This window comes from Cervus elaphus, chromosome 23 (assembly GCF_910594005.1).
Source record: "Cervus elaphus chromosome 23, mCerEla1.1, whole genome shotgun sequence".
NCBI lineage: Eukaryota > Metazoa > Chordata > Mammalia > Artiodactyla > Cervidae > Cervus > Cervus elaphus.
This window is the reverse complement of record NC_057837.1, coordinates 65,149,179-65,170,267: the sequence shown is the minus strand read 5'-3', so window position 1 is coordinate 65,170,267 and position 21,089 is coordinate 65,149,179. Positions and strand designations below refer to the sequence as shown.

Below are 21,089 nucleotides of genomic sequence, written 5' to 3'. Positions count from 1 at the left end.
GGTCGGTGTGATTACAGACCCATGGGGGTTCCCTCCCATCATCCTGTTCTCAGCCAACACATTCCTCATCATGACTTCCTCGGTGAACCCCCAAACCCCTACTGGTCCTAGAGACAAACACTGGCCATTGTCCCCCACCCTTGGCTGGACGGAAAGAGGCTCCCCACAGGAAAAGCTGCTGCCTGACAGGTGAGGGTGAAGCAGAAGGGAGACCCACCAAGCCTAATGGTGGTTATTTCTTTAGTTCTTACCTTGACTGTCCTCTTAGATACAGAGTATGTTGTAAATAAATAAATCAGTGCTAACTGATTTTTAACTTCCAAGTGGCTGTTTTTACATAGAGTTCACTTTTCTATTTCAGAAGGCATTAAAGACCTGAAAGGACCACTCCCGGCCCTTTTCTTGTGGTAGGCTCTGACATGTGCCACCGTCATCCTTCCAGTGGCTGAGGAGGCAGACCTTCTCCATGTCACGGAGGAGGTCAGAGGGTTAGAGGCTAATCCAGCCGGGGGCTCTGGCTGGGAGACCCACTGTGGAGGAAGAAGAATCACACTTACCAAGTTCTGCTCACAGAGGCCCCGGAACTGCTGGAATTTCTGCGACATCAGTAGCTGGGCACTGCCCACAGCACTGAGGACCTTCCCTAAGACTGAGAGAGAGAAGCGGGAGAAAGGCTGAGCCGAGTACAGGTCTGCTTTCACCTCCCCTCCCCACCTTAGGGTGCTGATCGTTATTTGGTGACAGCAGCCGGCCTTCATTTTATTTACACAGTAATTAACCCACTCTTGTGAAAAATGCAGACCATACCTATAAAGTGAACCCCACCCACTAGTTGCTAAGGATATGTCATGGTGATAAATCAGAAAACTGAGTTTAAATGGAAGAAAACGTTTCAGGAAAACAAATTACTACCATAGGCTCAAGAAGAAATAGAAAATCTGATTAGACCAATAACTGTTTAAAAAAACTGAAGCAGCTTTTCCAACCACGGCCCAGCAGGATGGCTCCCGCAAAGAAGGGCGGCGAGAAGAAGGGCCGGTCCGCCATCAACGAGGTGGTGACAAGAGAATACACCATCAACATTCACAAGCGCATCCATGGAGTGGGTTTCAAGAAGCGTGCCCCTAGGGCACTCAAAGAAATCCGGAAGTTTGCCATGAAGGAGATGGGAACTCCGGACGTGCGCATCGACACCAGGCTCAACAAAGCTGTCTGGGCCAAAGGAATCAGGAATGTCCCATATCGGATCCGTGTGCGGTTGTCCAGAAAACGTAATGAAGACGAAGACTCGCCAAACAAGCTCTACACTCTGGTTACCTACGTGCCTGTCACCACCTTCAAAAATCTACAGTCAATGTGGATGAGAACTAATTGCTGATGGTCCAATAAAGTTACTGAACTGCCCAAAAAAAAAAAAAAAAAAACTGAAGCAGGAGTTAAAAATCTTCTCTAGAAAAAGGAACCAGGCCTATACAGTTTTATAGGTGAGGTTTTACAAAACCTTCAAGGAACAGATAACCCCTGTTATATATATTCAAATTCTTCCTGAGAGTAAATAAACACAGAAAATGACACAGCTAATTTTAGGAGCCCTGAGAAAAAGATAGGACATGACAAGCATAGGCCACTTTCATTAGGGACGCGAAAGTCTTAAAGCAAAGAGCAGTGTTAACTATGAAGTGCTCAGCCCAGGAATACAAGACTGAAGTCTTTTAGTGCCATTTCTGGTTTTAAAGTGGCAAGGGAGACTTTCCTGGTGCTCCAGTGGTTAAGACTCCACATTTCCAATGCAGGGGGTGTGGATTTGATCCTTGGTCAGGGAACTAAGATCCCATGCCGCAACGAGACAGAAGCCTACAGGCTGCAACAAAGAGCCTGTGTACTGCAATGAAAGATTCCCCCATGCCACAACCGGGGCCTGACGCAGCCAAATAAATATTTTTTTTTCTAAAGTAAAAAAATTATGTTGTATGTCATCAAAATAATAAAGTAGCAGGAAGACAATACTATCTCCTAACCCCCTTAGAAATCACTGAAAAGCAAAACACAGTAAATTAATCAAAATGTACACTGTCTCCTGACAGAGCACGGTGTATGAGGAAGTGTCAGGGTGCAGTGATAGCCGCATAGGGAGAGTTCTTGCAGTTGAAGGGCTCAGATAAACGGGTCAGTTTTGAGTTCTTCAAAGTAGCATAACTTGAGAACCAATAATCTCTTGTTTGAAATAAAAAGGGGTGTGAAATGCAGCAGGAGCTTCCCTGAACCTGATTCAGCACCAAGGGTGGGGGGCAGAGGGCAATAACACTGCACGGTAACTGCCCTCTGGTGTCCTGGAGAGAAGACCAAGCTGAAGGACGCACTGAGGAGTTCCTGCCAGCCTGGGACACCCTCCTGCCTCCTCCCCCGCAATGATCTACTTACAACAGCTTATCTGAGGAGGAATTTCACCTCATTTAGAAATTAGTTATTACAAAGGAGCCCATGCGGGAGCTCGACATAGTACAGGAGCAGCAAACGGCAGGTAAGTGTTCACCAGGAAGTTGTTGCCAGAGAACAGACGAGCAGTGTGACATGTAGCCACAGATATTTAAACAGTAGTTCAAAGCAGAGATCGAGGTGCTCTGAAAAGATTTAAGAGCGTGGAAGGAGGTAAGACATGAGCTCTGGAACTACTGCAGGAGAAAAATCAGGCATCACAGAAACAAGGGCCATGATGGACACAGTACGAAGAATAAACCCTAATGAAAACCAGTAAGGATGAGGGGAACAGGAGTGGGAAAGTTCCTGGTGCAAAACCCTTATACTGCTAAATTACATCTTAAAGTTGCCAGGAATAACTGCAGGTAGTGGGTGTATGTACCCGGCTTGGTCTAAAGTAGAATGGGAATAAAAGAAGTCCCTTTTGAAGAATTCCTCATCATAAGATTGCACTTAGGTACCTTATTTTTTTAAGAAATAGAAGAAGCAACTAGAGGACTTCCCTGGTGGTCCAGTGGCCAAGACTCTGTGCTCCCAATGCAGGGGCTCGGACTTGATCCCTGGTCAGGGAACTAGATCCCACATGTGGCAACGCAGACCTGCTTCAGCCAAATAAAATAAATACTAAAGAAAAGAAGCAAGTAGGTATATTACAATGAAGAGACTATTTAAAAGAATGTGACTGAGACAGTGCTGAAGAATTGATGGTTTTGAACTGTGGTGTTGGAGAAGACTCTTGAGAGTCCCTTGGACTGCAAGTAGGTCCAACCAGTCCATCCTAAAGGAAATCAGTCCTGAATATTCATTGGAAGGGCTGATGCCAAAGCTGAAACTCCAATACTTTGGCCACCTGATGCAAAGAACTGACTCACTGGAAAAGACCCTGATGCTGGGAAAGGTTGAAGAGGGGAGGAGGAGGGGACGACAGAGGATGAGATGGTTGGATGGCATCACCAATGCGATGGACATGAGTTTGAGTGAGCTCCGAGAGTTGGTGATAGACAGGGAAGCCTGGCGTGCTGCAGTCCACGGGGTCACAAAGAGTTGGACACGACTGAGTGACTGAACTGATCCTGACTGAGAGACATGGAGGAGAGAGGGAAGCTTAACATACATCCGTCAGAGTTCTAAAAGGACAGAACGGAAGAAAATAAACTTCTTCAGAGTGATCATGACTTCGGATATACTAAAAGAACCACCCCATCTCATTTTATGCTTAGAGAACCTTGGTACTAAAATGAGACACGGATGAGAAAGGAAAACTACTAGCCAAATTATCAAGAACAAAGGCAAAATTATTAAATCAGATATTAACAAAAGTGCAAAAATGTACTAAAATAATGTAACTCAGCTGGGTTTATTCTGGTACTACAAGACGGATTCAATATTAGAAAATTCTAATAACTTCTGATTCTGGCTATGAAAAACCAGTTGCCATCTGATAAACTGAACTTCAAAAAAAAAAAAAAAAAAAAACCCCACAAAAAAAGTAAGATACTCAAAACAACAAAATCTCTCTTTCAAGGCATTGAAAAATTACCAAAGCAGCCAGAATTTGAGAGGCTAAGATTTCAGTGAGAAGGGAAACTTTAATCAGGTGAGTCTGACAGTCTGTTATCCCAAGGCGTCTCCCAAATCTAAAGGCAGCAAAAAGCTGAGATGCTAAGGCGGCAAAGTGGTGGCTGAGAGTCTGGGAAGCTGAGCAGAGCTTGTGGTAGTTCCACGGGGACAGCGAGACCAAAACTGGAATTCGGAGCTACAAGGCAGACAGGACTTGGGGGAAAGCACCTCGGACTGAGCAAAGCTTCCTTAAGATGGGGGCGAGACAAAAACTGGAGCTCAGTGTCTGCCAAGAAGGAGCGGCTTGGAAATATCCCAGGCTGTCACAAAACCCAGCTCTGAATCAGCTGAATCCCGTATTGGATTAAGTCACCCTATGCTATTGTCTGCAAGAAGCCAAAGTAAATCCATTCTTGAAGAATAGAAAATCATCCTTAAAAAAAAAAAGAAAATCACCCTGAGTCTCAAGTTATTTCTGTAGTTTTCATATACAGTTTCTGGTGTTGAGTAAGAATTACCAAGCGTGGGGATTCCCTGGTGGCTCAGTGGTAAAGAATCCGCTGCCAGTGCAGGAGACTTGGGTTTGATCCCTGATCCAGGGGGATCCCACATGCTGTGGAACAGCTGAGCCTGTGAGGCTCCGAAACTACTGAGCCGGTGCTCTAGAGCCAGAAGCTGCTACCACTGAGGCCTGAGCACCCCAGAATCTGTGCTTCGCAACAAGAGGAGCCGCTGCAATGAGAAGCCTGTGCACCACAACCAGAGAAAAGCCCACGCAGCAACCAAGACCCCAAACAGCCAATAACTGAATAAGTAAAAATTTAGAAAAATTACCAAACATGCCAGGAGGTAGGACCAAATGACTGCACAGCAAAAGAGAAAAATCAGAAAAAAGTAAAAGACCTACAGGGGTTACAGGTACTAGAAGTACTGGACAAAGGCTTTAAAATGACTGAATCTATCCAAGAAAATATATGACATGATGGGGAAGTTCAGCAAAGAACCAGAAATCTATCAAAAAGAATAAAATGTAATTCTAGAACTAAAGACACACACTAACTGAAATTGACTGCAGTGAAAGTGAAAGTCGCTCAGTCATGTCCGACTCTTTGCAACCACGTGGACTGTACAGTCCATGGAATTCTCCAGGCCAGAGTACTCGAGTGGGTAGCCATTGCCTTCTCCAGGAGATCTTCCCAACCCAGGGATCGAACCCAGGTCTCCTGCACTGCAGGAGGATTGCACAGCATTGGACTCTTTACCAACTGAGCTCTCAGGGAAGCCCGCTGATTGCAATAGATAGGTTTTGTAGATTAATTACAGCTAAACTATAAAATAATTCAGCAGAAAATATCCAGTTTGAGGTCCAGAGGAGGGGGAAAAAAAAAAGGAAAATTCAGAAGAGAGAGTGAAGAAACGACATGGCAGTCTAAAATATGTGTAATTGCAGTCCACAAGGAGAGAAGAAATAAAATGGAGCAGAAATCTGAGGAAATCATGGCCAAGACTTTTCTGAAACTCACGAAAGTTATTAAAGCTGAAGATTCAAGAAACTGTGAGCATCAAGTTGGAAAAACACAAAGAAAACCATACCTAGGTATCCTAGTAAAAATGGATAAAACTCAAATACAAGAGAAAAAATCTTAAAAGCAAAGGGGAAAAAAAATTATTCTTCAAAGAAGCAGCAGGAAGACTGACTTTCCAATAGAAAGTCTGGAAACCAGAACATAAAGACTTACTTATAAATAAAAGTGCTGAAAGAAGATCAATACCTACCTAGAGTTTTATACTTAGCAAAAAATACTGTTCAGAAAAAGAGGGAAAAATACAGACATTTTAAGACAAATACTGCATTAATATAAATACTAGAGGGAGTTCTTAGGGCAGAGGAAAGTTATCCTAATAACCACAAGCACAGAAATAAAGGAGTGAAGTCTTACCAGAAAGAAAAGAGCAATTATGTGGGCAATACTGATTGTATAAAACAAAAATAATCTCTTGGGGCAGTTAGATTATATTTATAGAACTGAAATATCTCACGGCCATAGTACACATGATCAAGGTCCTTGCATTATCTGTGAAGTGGTAAAAGTACTAATTTAGTCTTACAAAGTCAAGGATGCAGAGTAACTGCTAAAAGAACAATAAGCTAACGTGAGAAAAGTGGAAATAAATATTTGATTAATCTAAAAAGAAGACAAGAAAGGAGAAAAATCTATCAATAAATTTACCACATTGCAGATTAGAAAAACCATATGATTATCTAAATAGATACACAAAATTCCATTAAATTCAACAATTTTCTTAACCAGAATAAGCATATTTACAACAGACCTATAGTAAACATCATATGCAATGGTACAATGCTAAAAGCAATTCCTTATTTACAAATAAGAATACAGCAGTATTTCTAAATACAAGATCAATAAAAAGGCCAAGAGCATTTTTCATCAACCAAAGAAAAAGAATACAATGACAAAAATACTACTTACATCCTTTCAAAATTAAAATACTAATCTAACAAATCTTTAAACAATATGTAAAACTTCTATATGGAAAATATAAAATTTAAATGAAGGACACTACAGGAGACCTACATAAATGGGGAGACAATCATGTTCTTGGATACAAAAAACTCATTCATAAACATCAGTTTTCTACCACCTGATGTACAGATTTTATATAATTCCAATCAAAACCACAGCATAGAAGTTTAAAAGCTACGTCTAAAATTTATAGGGAGAAAGCAAAGAGGCAATGCCAAGATGTTCCTGAAGAAGAACAGGTTGGAGGAATTTGTCTTTTCAGTTACAGTAAATCTACGTATGAACCTTCAGGTTGTGACCTTTCAAAGATGAGAACACGCGTTCCATCAGTGTCAGACGGGAGTGAAACTGCAGCTTGCCCTCCGTCTCCTCCTGCCGACGATCCTTCAGCTCTGCTGTCTCCTACCGCCTCTCCCTCCTCCAGTCAGAAACGCTTCCTGCCTGTTAATGCCAGCCTCTGTATGCTAGCTCTTGTACTGTATTACCTTAATTTTCAAGGTACTGTACTGTAACATTAAAAATGTTTTCTTTACTTTCTGTATTTGTTTTTTATGTATTATTTGCATGAAAAGTATTATAAACCTACTACAGTACAATACTATATAAATGATTGTGTTAGTTGGATACCAAGGCCAACTTTGTTAAACTTATGAACAAACTTGACTTACAAATGTGCTCTTGGAATGGAACTCATTCATATATAAAAAAAATCCTAACGAATTTCCCCCAAAACAGTGAGGTTGCAGCATATCAGATCAATGTACAAAAATCAATTGTGTTTCTATATAGTAACAATGAACAGCTGAAAATGGAATGAAGAAAAACTTCAACTACAATACCATCAAACAGAATAAAATATTTAGGAATAAACTTAACAAAGAAAATTTTAAAAACTTAAATAAAGATGGCCTATGTTCATGATCAGAAGACTTAAAAGATGGCAACACTTGTCAAATTGAATTACAGATTTAACACAATCCCTATCAAAATAAAATCCTATCTGCCTGTTTTTTGAGGAAATTGACAAGCTGATCCTAAAATTCATATGGAAATAAAAAAATGAAGTATGAACTTTAGAACTTCCTTTAGTAAGAAAAGGAGAGCTGGCCATACACTTCTTTTACTTGAAAAATAAAATTGGAGGACTTACACTTCCCAATTTCAAAGCTACAGTAATCACGACAGTACAGTCCTGGCCTAAGTACACACACGTGCATTAGTGCAGTGGGACAGAACTGAAAGGATACCTACTAGCCAAAAAGTGGAAACAGCTCATGAACGGATAAGCAAAATGCAATATAGCCATACAGTGGAATGTTATTCAGCAATAAAAAGGAGTCAAGTGTTGACATATGCTACAACACGAATAAACTTCAAAAACATTAGGCAAAGTGAAAGAATCCAGACACAAAAGAACACATGGCGTATGAGTCCATGCACGCGAAGTGTTCAGAACGGGCAAATCTATAGCGAATGAAGCAGATTCGTGTTTTAGTGCTTGTGCTCAGTTGCTAAGTCATGTCTGACTTTGTGACCCCATGGCCTGCAGCCTGCCAGGCTCCTCTGTCCCTGGGATTTCCCAGGAAGAATACTGGAGAGGGTTGCCATTTCCTAGAGAGTGATGGCTGAATGGGTACAAGGTTTCTTTTTGGGGTAAGGAAAATGTTTTAAAATTAGGTAGCAGTGATGGTCACCCAACTCTGTGGATATAATAAAAACCACTAAATTGTATACTTTCAAGGGTGAATTTTATGGTGTAAATTACATTTTAATACTATTATTAAAAAACTGCTCACAACCAAAAAGTAGAAGCAATTCAAGTGCTCATCAGTGGACTGGATAAGCAATGATATGTTCATACAGTGGAATGCTGCATGTCAATGGGAAGAATGAACTACACGTACAGACATTAACATGGATGACTCTCACAAACAAGGCTGAACCAAAAAGGCAAGCTTCAGAAGAATACAGACACCTGGCTTCTATGAACGTAAATTTTGAAAACTGGCAAAACTAAACAGTATGTTCCTTAGGGTCACACATATATGTGGTACAAGTATAAAGAAAAGCAAGGGTATAACTAACACAGAATTCAGGACAGTGCTTACTGCTACGGCAGAAAGAAGGTATTTATCACCAGGTTCAAAGATACTGGTAATATTCCATTTTGTAAACTAGGTGGTGAGGAAAGGAGTGTTCTAAATTTTTCTTTACTCTGTCTACTGTTTGCATGTGTATTTCACAATAAAAATAAAGGTTAATAAGAATGAGAGCAAAAATAAAGGTTTTCAGATAAATCAAAACAGGGTTAATGCCAGTTCTCAAGTTCTCACTAAAGACAGTTCCAGGGACTTACCTAGTGGTCCAATGGTTAAGAATCAACCTTCCAATGCAGGGGACACTGGTTTGATCCTCTGGTCGGAGAACTAAGATCCCACATGCTGTGGGCAACTAGAGAGGCCTGCACACCCCAACTAGAGAAAACTGGTACGCTGCAATGAAGAGAGCCCACGGGATGCAACCCAGACCCAGTACAGCCAAAAAGAGAAAGTTCTAAAGGATGAACTCGGCAAAGAAGAAAATGATCCAGGAAGGAAGATCTGAGATAAGGAATGGTGAACAAAGAAAATGATAAACACATGGGAATTATTATTTATACATGCATTTAGATAATTGAAAATTATATAATGATAATGTGTGCAGTTTTAAATCATAAGAAAACAGATAAATTATATGTTAATGCTTTTGTGTTGTTTGGGAGAAAGGTAAAAATGTTGAATAACTTACAATTTTAAGTGTTAAAGAAACAGAAATACAGTGTGTAACTTCTATGGCAGATATGGCTAGTTGTCCTAGCGTTTGTTTCTCCTTCTCCCTCAGAAGTAGAACCTTTTCTTTATTTTGTGTCAAACAGCAACTTTATTCAGATGAAATAAAACACAGAAATTTCTCAGGCAAACTGGATTTTCTAGGACAAAGTACTGTCAAATGGAAAATATGAGACATGGTATGCAAAGTCATAGAACAAGTTACATTAGCATCAGTGTTGAATAAGAAGACTTCTGCTGTTAGTATGATGTCCTAGCTCTATAATATGCAAACTCTGTCCACCAAGCGCAGCACAGGCATTTGAAAACAAGTTATCTGGGGCGGGGGGGGGGGACCTGTAGTTTTAACTGAGTACATGGCTGCCCGGACTCGGGCATTTCCCAGGCTACCCTTGCGACAAGCTATGAGTAGTAGCCTGGTCAAAGGGATAGAAGTGGGAGTGGTAGGTGGGGCCAGCTTGCTCTATTTTGCTACTGATTCTTTTGCTGCTGGAATGCACTTGGGGTTCTGGAATCTAGCAGCCATTGGGAAAGATGAGAAGATCTCATGAATGGAAGCCAATTATGACATCAAACCTAAAGAAGAAAGAAGCCTGGGGCTCCAGCATTACTATTGCAGACATTCTTGAATGTGAGAGAAATCAACAGTCTTGTTCAAACCACCTTTTCTTTTCTTTTTAAATGTTATTTATAGGCAAACCTAGTCCAAATTAAAACACAGCCTCAAAATAGCAAAGGGAATGGAGAGAGAGAGGGTGTTAATGCAAAAGAAGGCAAGAAAAGAGAGGAAAAAAAGAAACCTCTAAAAAGTAGAACAAAGAGCACAAAATAACCTGGTAAGAATAAATCCAAAGAGGAGAAATCCTATTGTAAATGGATGACATTTTCTACTTTGGAAATAAAAATCAACAGATTGAACAAATTACCAAACTCAGGTATATGCGTATAAGAGGTATAAAAGGCATAATTATAAGGCAAGTGAAAAGTTGAAAGCGACTGAAAGCTGTGTAACACATGAACACTAACCAAGGAAAGCTGGTACAGCAATACTCTCAACACTTTACAACAAAGACTTTGAGGCAAAACACAATTAGGCATCTGGAAAAACAGAATGAATCACTAAACATTCACCAGGGATAGTATTACATCCTGACCTTCATAGATCTAAGATATCTTCAAAACAACATAAAGCAAAATGTGACAGAACTTTAAGGAGAAATGGACCAATTCACCCTTTTATAGAAAGTAATAGACTTCCCTCGTGGTACAGTGGATAGGAGACCCAGCTGCCAATGCAGGGGACACGGGTTCGATCCCTGGTCCGGGAAGATTCCACATGCCTCGGGGGCAACTAAAGCCCATGGGCCACAACTATTGAGCCCTTGCTCAGAGCCCAGGAGCCGCAACTGCTGAGCCCGTGAGTTGCAGCTACTGAAGCCCACGCACCTGGGGCCTGTGCTCTGCAACAGAAGCAGCCACTGCAGTGAGAAGCCCGTGAACCGCAAGAAAGAGGAGCCCCCCGCCCCCTCCACAGCAACTAGAGGAAAAAGCCCTCACAAAGCACGAAGACTCAGCACAACCAAGATAAAAAATTTTTAAGTGCATGATACACATCCCCTAACACAACACAATTACACTGACGACAAAATAAAAAGAAGCCGATCTTTTGGATTAACACCCCCCCTCGGTTCTCCCTCTACAGCCTCATCTTGCACATGGTTCCTTTGCTCTCCCCATGACCATTTCAAATGCTCCCCAACCTCCCGATGCCCCCCTCTGACTTCCTCAGTCTGTGTGGATAACTCTGCTCTCCCACTGCAGGGCGCCCTGATCACGGTTTCCTCCTGTCACTCTGGAGGAACTGTGCATTCTCTACTAGTTCAGTTCCTTCTCGCCCACCTAAGAATGTCATCCAACAGTTATCCCCTTTCTCTCCTGAATAATGAATTTCCTTTTTCCTGCAGAGTCATTCTCAACAGTACAGGAATGTGCCTGTATCACCCCATTTAAACATAAAAAGAACAACAGAAAAATCCTAGCCCTCCCCTTTGACCCTTCACTCCCTTCATTTCTCTGCTTCCTGAACAGAAAATTTCATCAGTGGAGTCATCTGTACTTGTGGTCTCCCAGTTATTCTATTTTCTCTTAATCCTTCTTCAGTCAGGCTGTCCTCCCCTCAGCACCCCACCACCTCCAAAGCAGACCAGCTCTTGAAGCCTGTGATAACCTCACATTCCTAAATCTGACCTGCTGTGCCCATCAGAAAAGCATCTGACACAGTTGATTCTCTCTTGAGAATTCTTGTCTCATTTTTTACCTTAAGTCTGTACTTGGATGGCTTTCAAATATGATCTCCAACCCAGAGACCTGGGGAGACCCAGACTCATGTATCCAACTGCCTGCTTGACCTCTCCACTTTGATACCTAACAATGTGTGTGATTTGATAGTGTTCAAAACCAAACTCCTGACTTTTCTCCCGATATCTATACTAGTCTTTCCTATTGCAGGGGCAGCTCCATCCTTTCTGTAACTCACAACGCCAAATCATTTTTTACTCCTTTCACTCTTAAGTCTAGATCCAACCCTATCAGGAAATCCTGCTCTACCTTGCAGATACACCCAGAATCTGACCCCTCCCTTAAACACTCCACAGTCTCCATCTCCTCTTCCCCAGATCCTGTTACTTCCTCCTAACTCATCTTCCAGCTTCCCCTTGTGCCCCTCCCCACCTCTCTTTTGAACAGAGAAACTAGATTAATCCTGTAAAAAAGAATGTCACATTGCAGGGCTCATAATTCTCCAATGTGTTCTCTTCTGGGGAGTCAAAGCCAAGCCTTTACTCTGAGGGCCTATGTGATCTGGGGCTCCACCACACCGACTTCATCCCCCACCTCCCCCCTGCTCACTCCTGCAGTTATACTGGCTGCCTTCCCCAAGCCTGGAACATGTCAAGCTCTTGCTCACCACTGGAATTCTCTGATCTTCAGAGTTCTAAGACTGCTTCTCCCTTCCTTCCAGCTTCTGCTCCAAGGTCACCTTATCTGGGAGGCCCTCCCTGACCACACCATGAGGGACAGCAACACTGCCCCCAGCCACGCAGCACTCCATCCTGCTCTTACTGGGCCCTGTTTTCTCTGTTACATGTCTAACCATCCTGCGCATTGGATGTTTAGCTGGTTATTTTCTGTCTCTCGCCATAAGAATGTAAGCTCCATGAGGGCAGGCACTTCGTGTTATTCTGCTACATCCCCAGGAGCTGGTGTGTGGAAAGAATTCAGTAAATATTCACTGAATATTCACGGCATGAAGGTCATGACCAAGGGAAGGATGCCACTGTCTTCCTACTGTCCCACAACGTCCTGACGCTCCTGCAGTTATACAAGATGTGCATGAGACACAGTGAGGTTAGAAAGACAGACGCGACATTGCCGTTCCAGCAAACAACGTGATCATTTATGATGTGAATCCAAGAGGATTCAGAGTTGTACAAGGTTGCTGGACACAAGATCAATGTAGATGTCTCAATGTTAAGTAAGCAAATATAAAACTCATTTTACCACCAAAAAAAAAAACAAAAAACCAAACCTAGAAAGTAGCAAGGAATAAATCTAATACAAATACGTAAGATCTTCATAGATATGTTACTCAAACTTGAAAAGGAGCACATAAGAGGGAGATCTGAATAAATGAAGAGATAAACTGCATTCATAGCTAAGAAGACTCAGTATTTTTTAGGTTATCAGTTTTTCCCAAAGTAATCTATAAACTCTATTTCTAGTCAGTGATCCAGCAAAATGTTTCTGAGTAACTTGATATACTAATTCTAAAATTAGGGTTGGAAGAATGAAGATAGAAGCAGACTTTTTCTTTCTGAACAAAAAGAACAGGGAAGGGGGGTTCACCCTCTAGATGCCTAAGGCTGCCAAAAAGCTATGGCAATTAAGTCGTATTAACACCAAACAGACAGACGGGTAGCAGAAGAGAACAGAACTCAGAGACACACCCCTGCATGTGCAGAATTCTCGGCAGAGGTTATGACTGCTATGACTAATCAGCAAAGAAAGCAGAGACTCAGGAATGTGTTGTGACAACTGGCTCTGCATATGAAAAAGAAGGATGAGATCTTAGAATGCACAAATGTAAACTGTGTATAAACACCTACCTATGAAAAAACAAGAAACCCCCCAAACTTTAACTATGAAAAAAATCACTGGAACACAGAAAGTGTTCCTAAGAAAGACAGGTGCATTTGATACAAGAAGATGTAACAATTATAAACATTTATACACCTAATGACAGATCAACAAAATATATGAAGCAAAAACTGACAGAACTAAAGAGAGAAATATGCAGTTCTACAGTAACAGCTGGAGATTTCAATACCTAATTCACAATAATAGAACACCAGTCATAAATAAGGAAAAGGATTTAAACACCATAATAAAACAACTACATCTAACAGACACATACAGAGCACTCCACCCAACAACAACTGAATACACATTCTTCTCAAGTATACATGGGACATTTTTCAGGACAGACCATGTGTTAGGCTACAAATTAAGCCCCAGTAGACTTTTTAAAAGATAGTATCATACAAAGTATCTTATTTGACTACAAGTGGACAAAATTAGAAATTAGTAACAAAAAGAAAACTGGAAAATTCACAAAACTGGAAATTAATACACAGTTTAACAACCAATAGATCAAAGAAGAAATACAAGAGAAATAGGAAAACAGTTTGAGACAAATGAAAACAAAAGACATAACACACCAAAATTGATGGGACACAGCAAAAGTGATGCTAAGGGGGAAATTTATAGCCATAAACATTTACATTAAAACACTTATGAAAGATCTCAAATCAACAACCTAACTTACAACCTAAGAAACTAGAAAAAGAACAAACTAAACCCATAGCTAGCAGAAGGAAGGAAATAATAAAGGTTAGAGCAGAAATAAGTGAAATAGAGAAACAACAGAGAAAATCAATAAAACCAAAAGTTTTCTTTGAAAAACGTTTTTGAAAACTGACAGTACTTCAGTTAGGTAGACTAAGAAAAAAAGATTCAAATACTAAAATCAAAAATGAAAATGGACATATTACTACCAATTCTACAGAAATAAAAAAGGATTATGAGAGAATACTTAAAGTAACTGTACATCAACAAATTTGAAAACCTAGATGAAATGTACAAATTCATAGAAAAAACCTACCAAGACTAAATCATGAAAAAATAGAAAACCTGAATACACCTGTAATTAGTAAGGAGACTGAATCAGTAATAACACTTTCTCAACAAAGAAAAACTCTGGATTCGGTGGCTTCACTGCTGAAATCCACCATTTAAAGATGATTAAAAGCACTCCTTAAACTTTTCCAAAAATTGAAGGGGAGGAAACACTTCCTAACTCATTCTATGAGGCCAGCATTACCCTATCATCAAAGCCAGACAAAGATACTACAAGAAAACTACAGGCCATCATCCCTTATGTATACTGATGCAAAAATACTCAACAAAATACAGAATTCAGCAGCATATTAAAAGGATTATACATATGACCATGTGGGATTTATTCCTGGAGTGCAAGGATGGTTCAACATGTGCAAGCTGATCAATGAAATATGCCACATCACCAGAATGAAAGAGAAAAACCATACGAATCAATTCATGCAGAAGAAACATGTGACAAAATTCAACACTCTTTCATGAGAGAAACAGTAAACAAAGAATAGAATGAAACTACCTCAATAAATAAACGCCATATATGAAAAACCCACAATGAAATACTCCAGGGTGTTTTCTCTAAAATCGGGGATAAGGGAAGCATGCCCACATTCATCACTTCGATTCAACATAGGATTGGAAGCTTCAGCCAGAGCAGAAAGGCAAGAAGTAATAAAAGGCATCTAAGTTGGAAAGGAAGAAGTAAAATAATGTTTGCAGATGATATGACCTTGTACGTAGAAAACCTAGATTCCACCAAAAAAATCTGAGAGAACTAATAAATGAATTAAGTAAAGCAAGTAGGATTAGGATACAAAGTCAATACCCACAAGATAAGTTGCATTTCAGAAATTCCCTGGTGGTCCAATGGTTAGCACTCTGCACTCTCACTGCTGAGGGTCTGGGTTCAATCCCTGGTCAGGGAACTAAGATCCTGCAAGCCATGTTGTGCGGCCAAAAATAAATCAGTTACATTTCTATAAGCAATACGTGAACCGTGAACTTCCAGATGTTCAAGCTGGTTTTAGAAAAAGCAGAGGAACCAGAGATCAAATTGCCAATATCTGCTGGATCATCAAAAAAGCAAGAGAGTTCCAGAAAAACATCTATTTCTGCTTTATTGACTATGCCAAAGCCTTCAACTGTGGGGATCACAATAAACTGTGGAAAATTCTGAAGGAGATAGGAATACCAGACCACCTGACCTGCCTCTTGAGAAATCTGTATGCAGGTCAGGAAGCAACAGTTAGAACTGGACATGGAACAACAGACTGGTTCCAAATAGGGAAAGGAGTATGTCAAGGCTGTATATTGTCACCCTGCTTATTTAACTTCTATGCAGAGTACATCATGAGAAATGCTGGACTGGAAGAAGCACAAGCTGGAATCAAGATTGCCGGGAGAAATATCAATAACCTCAGATATGCAGATGACACCACCCTAATGGCAGAAAGTGAAGGTGAACTAAAAAGCCTCCTGATGAAAATGAAAGAGGAGAGTGAAAAGGTTGGCTTAAAGCTTAACATTCAGAAAACTAAGATCATGGCATCTGGTCCCATCACTTCATGGGAAATAGATGGGGAGACGGTGGAAACAGTGTCAGACTTTATATCTGGGGGCTCCAAAATCACTGCAGATGGTGACTGCAGCCATGAAATTAAAAGACGCTTACTCCTTGGAAGGAAAGTGATGACCAACCTAGATAGCATATTAAAAGCAGAGACATAAAAAAAATAAATAAATAAAAGCAGAGACATTACTTTGCCAACAAAGGTCCGTCTGGTCAAGGCTATGGTTTTTCCAGTGGCCATGTATGGATGTGAGAGTTGGACTATAAAGAAAGCTGAGCACCGAAAAATTGATGCTTTTGAACTATGGTGTTGGAGAAGACTCTTGAGAGTCCCTTGGACTGCAAGGAGATCCAACCAATCCATCCTAAAGGAGATCAGTCCTGGGTGTTCATTGGAAGGACTGATGCTGAAGCTGAAACTCCAGTACTTTGGCCACCTCATGAGAAGAGCTGACTCATTGGAAAAGACCCTGATGCTGGGAGGGATTGGGGGCATGAGGAGAAGGGGATGACAGAGGATGAGATGGTTGGATGGCATCACCAACTTGATGGACATGGGTGTGAGTAAACTCTGGGAGTTGGTGATGGACAGGGGGGCCTGGCGTGCTGCGATTCATGGGGTCTCAAAGAGTCGGACACGACTGAGTGACTGAACTGAACAATAAATACCTGAAAAGGAAATTATAAAAATGATTCCATTTATGATACAATCAAACAGAACAAAATATTTAGGAATTAACTAAGGAGGTGATAAACTAGTACAATGAAAACTATAAAACACTGTTGAAAGAAATTAATGATAAATGGAAATATACCCCTTATTCATGAATTAGAAGGCTTAATATTGTTCAAATGTCAATACTACCCAAAGCAATCTTCAGACTCAATACAATTCCTATCAAAATTCCAGTAATATTTTGCAGCTACAGAAAAATCGATCCTAAAATTCATACATGACTTCTCTGGTGGCCCAGTGGTGAAGAATTGCCTGCCACTGTAGGAGACATGAGTTCTATCCCTGGTCCGGGAAGATCTCACATCCCACTGAGCAGCTAAGCCTGTGCATCACAGCTGCTGAGCCTGCGCTCTGGAGCCCAGGAGCTACAACAAGAGAAGTCACTGGATAAGAAGTCCTTGCCCTGCAACTAAGAGTAGCCCCTGCTCACTGTAATCAGAGAAAAGCCTGTGCAGCAAGAAGACCCAGCACGGCCAAAAATAAATAAATAAATACAACTATATCTATAAAAAAAGTAAGACGTTGATGCTACCATCTTTTGGGTTCTTGCCAAGGGCTTCGTGTTTCTAATCGTGCATTAATACACAGCCCGGTGGGGTTGATATTGGTCCACCCAAGTCACATGTGAGGAAGTGGAGGCCTGGAGGAGTGAGGTGACTCACCCAAGGTCTCTCTCACAGCTCCCTTTCTTGAGAGAGCTGAGGAGATGGGATGGCGGGCCCCTCCCTCAGCCTGCTGGCTCTGTCTACCCCTGTTCACCTCTGTCTCACAGCTAAAGGCTTGGCCTCCTTTTCAGTTCCTGGCTTGGGCTGCATCCATCTACAAGTCAGGGTGATGGTGGCGGCAGCTGCAGCAGGCGCAGCTGGTACCATTCACCGCCGGGCACTCAGGCCAAGCACTCCTCATACACAGGGTCCCATCTTACCCCCGCCATAGGCTACGAGTGGGGGTCATGATCCCCACTGAACAACGGGGAGAAGTAGGCTCAGATGTGCCGAAGGTCACACAGCTGTGAGCGATGAAGCACTTCTTCAAGCACTTGCTTCTTCTTCAAGACAGGATTTTAATAGCTCTGACCTCACTGGGTAGGAGCGAGTAAACAAGACGGTGAATGTCGAGAGCTGGCTCATGGTAAGCCGCCCAGCGCTCAAGGCTGATTCTCTGGAATGAGTCTTATCAACCCCCCAGGCCACAGGAGTTTCCACAGGCTATATTTAAGTGTTCCTTTCATCTGTACCTCCTTCAACAGTAAGAAAGACATGTGTGCAACTTGATCTTTATAATCTTGCTTCTCCAAGGGCTCCCCCTTATCCAACCACGCATGTCCTGCTTCCATCTCCCTCTTTCAAGTTAATGACCTCCCCAGTCACCTGTGGCCCAGACCAGGGGAGCTGGAGCTCTCCATCTGACTCCAACCCAGGGCCCCTCTGGCTGGTTCATTCAGAACATTCAGAAACATTTGTTTATCCATTCCTTCCTCCTCCACCCCAGGTCTCCCTGTTTCCAAAGCCTTTCCGATACAGCAATCAAGTGTGATCTTTCTAATAAGAAAATCTGACCATCTCACTGTTACTTCAGATCTTCAGCTGCTCCCCGCCCTGCCTGGAGGGTAATGCTCAATACTTTGATCTGATATTTGAGGCTCCTCTCAGTCAGCTTCCTCCTCTTGTGATCCCCCCATCCTCCTCTTCCCATCCCTTTCTTTCAGTTGTGGTTCCCTTCCCTGCTTCCCTGCCTCTGTCCCTGTTGTTCCCTCCAGTTGGAATGCCTGGAGGATCTCCACCAGGTTTCTGCATGATAGGCAGGTGCCACAGTCTCCTTCAGGCACCTTCTTGGTAACGCTCTTCCAGAGATCTAAGAACAGTGACATTAAATTTTATGGCCATAAGAAAAAAAAGAACAAAAAACAACTTGTGGCCAGATGCAGCAAATAAATAAATATTAAACACAAAAAACCTGTGGCCATAAGTTAGACAAGGGCGTTGGCTGGACACACATAATTTGATCAGAAAGCATGGTTGTTAAGGAAGAATTGTGGTCCTAAGAGACAGAAGTGTCGTTATTGCCAACAAACAAAAGACAGAAGCAACCCGTGTAGCCACTGACAGATGAACAGGTAAGCAAGACGTGGGTCTTTCCCCACAAGACAATATTATTCAGCCTTAAAAAGGAAGGAAATTCCGACAGAAGCTGTAACATCCATTAATCTTGAGAACATTATGCTAAGTAAAATAAGGCAGTCACGAAAGGACAAACACTGTATGATTCCATTTATATGAAGTGCCTAGAGTAGTCAAATTCACAGAGACAGAAAGAATGGTGGTTGCCAAGGGATGGGGGAGGGGGAATGGGGAGTTAGTGTTTGACAGGTACAGACTGTCACCTGGGGAAGATGAAAATGTTCTGGAGATGAACGGCAGTATAACACAAAACCTATTTGAGAAAGACAGTCACCTGCATGGGTGTTAGTGATTCACCTGAGCAGTCAGAATACTTATCTTGAATCTAAGGGACAGAGCAACGTGACCACTTCTGTCCTTACGTTATAGTCACAGATGCAGGGCTGGGAAAAGGGCTCCATGCAGAGTTCGGGTTCAATAGCAGGGGCTGGGGCTGCTTATTGAGAAAGGTCATCATGTTGAAAGAACACATGCTCATAATACTACAGGAAGGTAATACTGTTTGGCATGACATAATAACCCTTAGCAGGGAAGCCTTTTCTCAATCCAGAAAGAATTAAGAATAGTGCCAGAAAGTTTAACCTACTCTACCAACACTTTGTCACTAAGGTATCTTTGCACCTTCACCTTAGGCTTTTTTTTTCTTTTAATGTATTTGGCTGCACCAGGTCTTAGTTGCAGTATGTGGGATATTTAGTTGTGGCATCTTTTAGTTGTGGCGTGTGGGATCTAGATCCCTGTCCAGGGATCGAATGGGGGGCCCCTGCATTGGGATCATGGAGTCTTAGCCACTGGACCACCAGGGAAGTCCCCTCAACCCCAGGCTTATTCTTCTCATCTGTGCCATCCAATACGACAGCTCCTCGTCGTATGAAGCAAGTGAGCAGCTGAAATGTGGTTTGTCTGGATTGAGATGGACGATAAAGTATGCACTGGACTTTATCTTGGACTTTAAATACTTAGTATGAAAGTAATGTAATGCCTCAATAATTTTCTGTGTTGAACACATTTTGAAACACTACTTACTTGGACATACTGAATAAGATAAATGTATTAAAGTTAATTTCATCTATCTCTTTTTTTCTTTCTAAATGCAGTTCCTAGAACATTTTAAGTTCATGGTTTACATTGTATTTTGACTAAAAGTGCTGCTGTAGGTGCTCCGACACTATGGCAACCAGGCAGGATCAGTGGTGGACGGCGTGGAATGAATAAGTCTGTGAGCTCCCTCCTGCTGCCTAGCCTCTGGGATGCCAGCAACCAGACACAGGCCCCCGGGAGAAACTAGAGGATTCTTTTCTGAAGATGATTCTGAAGGCTTATAGAGAAAAGATACTGACATTTCAAGATCTTCTAAGGAAAGGACCAGTCTGTCACCCAGTCGCCCCAGAACAGGACGCCCTTAAACTCAGATAGGCAACAAGCTACTCTGGTTCAGCGTCAGCAGTACCTGCCACGCTATCACCAACAGAAATCAAAGATAATTTCATGTCGCATTACAGCGGTTACAGTTATCTCGAAATAATACTTACTGTCATCATTACTTTAAAATTTAGTAGATAGACTGCAAGACTGTATTATTTAATGTCTTAACAAAGAAGTACATATATTATCACATTACAGGTTTATTTACTATTTTAGTAACTATATATTAATGTACCTGGTTTCCTTTGTTATCTTGACATGATTTTTACTTTGTGTTATTTGAAACCAACATTCTGAGGTGTCTGCAAGCCTACCTCTCAGAAGGCCCTGTCCATAGACCTGCTGGTTACCTCTCACTGCCTCATTGTTTTTTGTCCTAATTTAAAAAAAAAAAATTTTTTTTTTTGTTTTGGTTGCGCTGGGTTGTCCCTGCAGCTTTCGGGCTTCTCTAATTGCAAGGGTGTGTCTGTAGTTGCCCTGCGGCATGCGGGATCACAGTTCCCTGACCAGGGATCAAACTTGAGTCCCCTGCATTGG

At 41.6% G+C, this 21,089-nt stretch overlaps 2 protein-coding genes across 6 annotated transcripts in view; one reads left to right on the top strand and one right to left on the bottom strand.

Annotated features, from left to right (window-relative positions):
• Positions 1-21,089, bottom strand: part of DLGAP4 (DLG associated protein 4) — a 138,929-nt gene that overhangs the window by 3,076 nt on the left and 114,764 nt on the right. For all 5 annotated transcript variants that reach the window (XM_043884382.1, XM_043884385.1, XM_043884381.1 and 2 more), the window contains one exon: positions 558-649. In XM_043884382.1, coding sequence (XP_043740317.1) covers positions 558-649 — 92 coding nt within the window. The remainder of the gene's footprint in view (positions 1-557; positions 650-21,089) is intronic.
• On the top strand, positions 983-1,404 carry LOC122681868 (60S ribosomal protein L31-like). Its single transcript, XM_043884425.1, has one exon. It carries the CDS (start codon positions 1,001-1,003, stop codon positions 1,376-1,378), a length of 378 nt encoding a protein of 125 aa, XP_043740360.1. The 5' UTR covers positions 983-1,000; the 3' UTR covers positions 1,379-1,404.

Excerpts from the sequence above, each read along its gene's own strand:
- LOC122681868 (XM_043884425.1), top strand. The coding sequence starts at position 1,001 with ATGGCTCCCGCAAAGAAGGGCGGCGAGAAGAAGGGCCGGTCCGCCATC.